At 28.9% G+C, this 3,706-nt stretch overlaps 1 protein-coding gene across 1 annotated transcript; it reads left to right on the top strand.

The window, feature by feature from the left end:
- The first annotated feature begins 424 nt into the window (after window positions 1-424).
- LOC131624242 (uncharacterized) lies at window positions 425-2,772 on the top strand. Its single transcript, XM_058895195.1, has 7 exons — window positions 425-581; window positions 668-733; window positions 988-1,085; window positions 1,188-1,313; window positions 1,414-1,755; window positions 2,248-2,313; window positions 2,438-2,772. Exons 1-7 carry the CDS (start codon window positions 521-523, stop codon window positions 2,588-2,590), a joined length of 912 nt encoding a protein of 303 aa, XP_058751178.1. The 5' UTR covers window positions 425-520; the 3' UTR covers window positions 2,591-2,772.
- Window positions 2,773-3,706: the final 934 nt, after the last annotated feature.

Here is a 3,706-nt window from a genome sequence, read left to right as displayed (position 1 = left end):
CACAAAACCTTAATTTCAATGTAATATAATATAATCATTCTTACTATATTTTTCAACTTAAGTAATAGTTGCTCATTTTATTCAACATACAAAAATTTTCTCTCTTCATTTATTGCATATTTTTTTGGTAGAATCATTTATTACATATTTTTGCCAACAACTACACCATAGAATTAGATTTTACATTTAATTCTCCAAAGTCCAATGTGTGAACTAGACTTTGGTTCTTTGTATCCAAAGTGAAAGGAAAAGAAAGTAATAAAATAAAAACTTGTGACGAATTTAAATGTGCTGTCACTATCTTAGCCAAATAAATAATCATTGTGTGAACTTCATTCATCACTATTTAAAATAATTTAATACAAATATTGTAACATAATATCTCTACCACAAACCAATAATTTCTCCATCTATAAATACTCTTTCTTGCCTCTCATTTTTTCTCCCCCTTCACCTCTCATCTATCTTCAACACCATTCCTAAACACTCTTTGTTGTTTCTATAAGGTTTTCTTCTTGAAATGGAGTATGAGAATCGGTTCAGACAAGCTCAAAGACAAAAATATGATTGTCTTCTTTTTGGTAAGACTAAAAAAAATTAAGCATTTATTACTATTACACAAATGAAAACTTCATATAGTTGTGATTTTAACTTGTTTGTTTTACAGATTTAGATGATACTTTGTATCCCCTAAGCTGTGGTATTGCTAAAGCATGTGGCCAAAACATTAAAGGTAATAACTATGAAACACGTACACACAAACATCAGACATAACACTAATACTAACAGTGATACGTCGTTGCTAATAATAATTTTTAAAAGTAAATAAATTGAACATAATTTACTAACGTCGGTGTGATGTCGACACAACACAGACACTAACACATCTTTTTTTAGAGATATCGGTGTTTCAGAGAGGTTGTTAGTATTGTGTTTATGCTTTGTTGCTACATGTTTTGTTGGTGTTGACTAATGTTGTTTTTATAGATTATATGGTTGAGAAGCTTGGCATAGACAGAAGCATAATTGATGACATGTCCAACCATCTTTACAAAAACTATGGAACAACTATGGCTGGTTTAAGGGTATGTATAAGATTAAATTAAAGTGAAAATTAGTATTTTCATAATTTAGTGATGATTTCACAACAAATTAATAATCTTTGTTTTTTTTTTGGGTCAATTTAGGCAATTGGATATGACTTTGACTATGATGAGTATCATAGTTTTGTTCATGGGAAATTACCATATGAGAATTTGAAACCTGATCCAGTTTTAAGGAACCTCTTGTTGAGTCTACCTTATAGAAAACTAGTAAGTTTTTTATTTTTTTTTTCTTTTTCAATAATCAAATTTTATTTTTTTTAATAATAAAATCTAATGAGAAACCTAATTTATTTTATTTTATTTTTAGATCTTCACAAATGCAGACAAAGTTCATGCAGTTAAGGCACTAAGCAAGCTTGGATTAGAAGATTGTTTTGAAGGAATTATATGTTTTGAGACACTTAATCCTATCCACAAAAACACTCTATCTGATGATGATGAAGATGACATTGAGTTTGTAGGTTCAACAACCAATCATACAACAAGTACAAGTGCTAGTATTAGTAACTTGCAAATATTTGACATCATTGGCCATTTTGCACAATCCAATCCAACTCAAGCTTTGCCAAAGACTCCAATTGTTTGCAAACCTTCAGAATTTGCCATTGAGTTGGCTCTCAAGATTGCTAATCTGGACCCACAAAGAACTGTAAGAAAATCATCATCATAATTTTTTTAGTAGCGTCCTAAATTGCGGTCACTATTGCGATCACGATTGCAACTGCATCGGAATATTTGACATAGTAAAGAATCACATTCAAATATAATTCGTTGTAGTGGAAAATATAACTGATGTGGTCTCGTTATAATATACAACATGACAATAACATAAAACATTTTACTCTACAATCTAAATCACGGTCGCATACTTATTATAACCTACTCTTAATTATTTTTCAATTTTTTTATTTGTTTTAAATATTTTAAGTATCGTCCTAAAATATTGTCAAAGTTGCGATTGCATCACAATATTTGATATTGTAAAGAATCACAATCACATATAATTGATGTAGTCTCGATTTTATATACAACGTGACAATGACATAAAACATTTTAGGTTACAGTCTCGATCGCGGTCGCGGACTTTTTATAACCCTACTCTCAATTATTTTCTAATTTTTTGTTATTATGTTATTTTTAGTTATTCTTTGAGGATAGTGCTAGAAACATACAAGCTGGAAAACGTGTAGGACTTGACACAGTGCTGGTAAGTTAACTATTAATTTTTGTTTTATATAAGAACTAATTGCCAAATTATTGATATTTTGATATACTAATTATATGCCAAACAACTCTAATTATTGATTGTTATACATCATCTTCATATATAGGTTGGAAAATCACAGAGAATTAAAGGTGCAGATTATGCCTTAGAAAGTATCCACAATTTAAGAGAGGCAGTGCCAGAATTATGGGAATCTGAACTTAAATCAGAAGTTGCTTATCCTAGTAACCTTGCTGTGGAGACATCTGTGAATGCTTAATTAGGATTAATTAACTATTTAATTACAAGGAATTAAGCTACTTAATTATTGATGTCAAAATGAAAAATTCAGAAGAAAAAAAAAAGATTCCCATTGTTGAATTGTAGTAATTGTAGTTGATGTAGATGTAAATGTTTTGATGCTATTATAATAAAGTATTATTAAGTTTATGTTTATGTTTATGTTATGACTAATAATAATAAAATAATAATGTTGAATGTTAAATTTTCCTTTTAGGTTTTTTCGTACTTATGCTCATGTAAGGAACCAATAATTTTGTACATAGCTCCAAAAAGAGGAAAGAACCAAGTTTAGGAAACAAACAATGGGTAAAAGTAAATGAAATTCAATTATATGAAACAGATCATTAATCATTTTGAAACAAGAAAACAAAAAATGGAATCCAATTATATTAGCATTGTTCACTATAAACAAATGCTTTTTGAAAGGTGAATTTTTTTTATAGCGATTGATATGATGTCATTGAAAAGCATATAATACAGATGTCAATATCATATAAATGGGCATGGCACCAAAAACATATAGCCTCACAGTATGAGAGACAAGGATTGGTTCTAAATAATTTTTTTTTTTTTATAAAAAATTAAAGGTTAAATTTTTTTTCCCCTTATCTCTGATTCAAGGTTCAGTTTGATCCTTTAATTTTTAAAAAGATTATTTTGATTCCTCATCTTTTCAAAACGTATCACGTGAATTCTTTCCGTCCAAATTTCACTAACGTCGTCATCGTCAATTAGTCGCTGACGAATAACTTTTAATTTTTGTGATGGCTTTAGAGACCGGAAAATCCGTGACTAAATTTATTTTTCTGAATTTTCATTAATGTTCTTTATCTTCATCCCTAAAACTAAAATAATTGAAAACCCACAAAATTCCTCAAACCCAACAAATTATTTATGCATCTAACTTCATGTCATAAACAAAATTCCGCAAGTTTGGTTAAATAAGTATCATCTTCTTACATTATTAGCCAATATGTCTCACTGAAGGTGCAATATATATTGTTCAAAGTTTAATTTGTTACTGGAGTGCGAAGACATTGTCCAGTAGCACGAATACAAAAATAATTTGTGGAAAATTTGACTCAGCAACAAT

This window comes from Vicia villosa, unplaced genomic scaffold (genome assembly GCF_029867415.1).
Source record: "Vicia villosa cultivar HV-30 ecotype Madison, WI unplaced genomic scaffold, Vvil1.0 ctg.000113F_1_1, whole genome shotgun sequence".
NCBI lineage: Eukaryota > Viridiplantae > Streptophyta > Magnoliopsida > Fabales > Fabaceae > Vicia > Vicia villosa.
The sequence above is the reverse complement of the archived record's forward strand: the minus strand, read 5'-3'. Positions and strand labels throughout refer to the sequence as shown.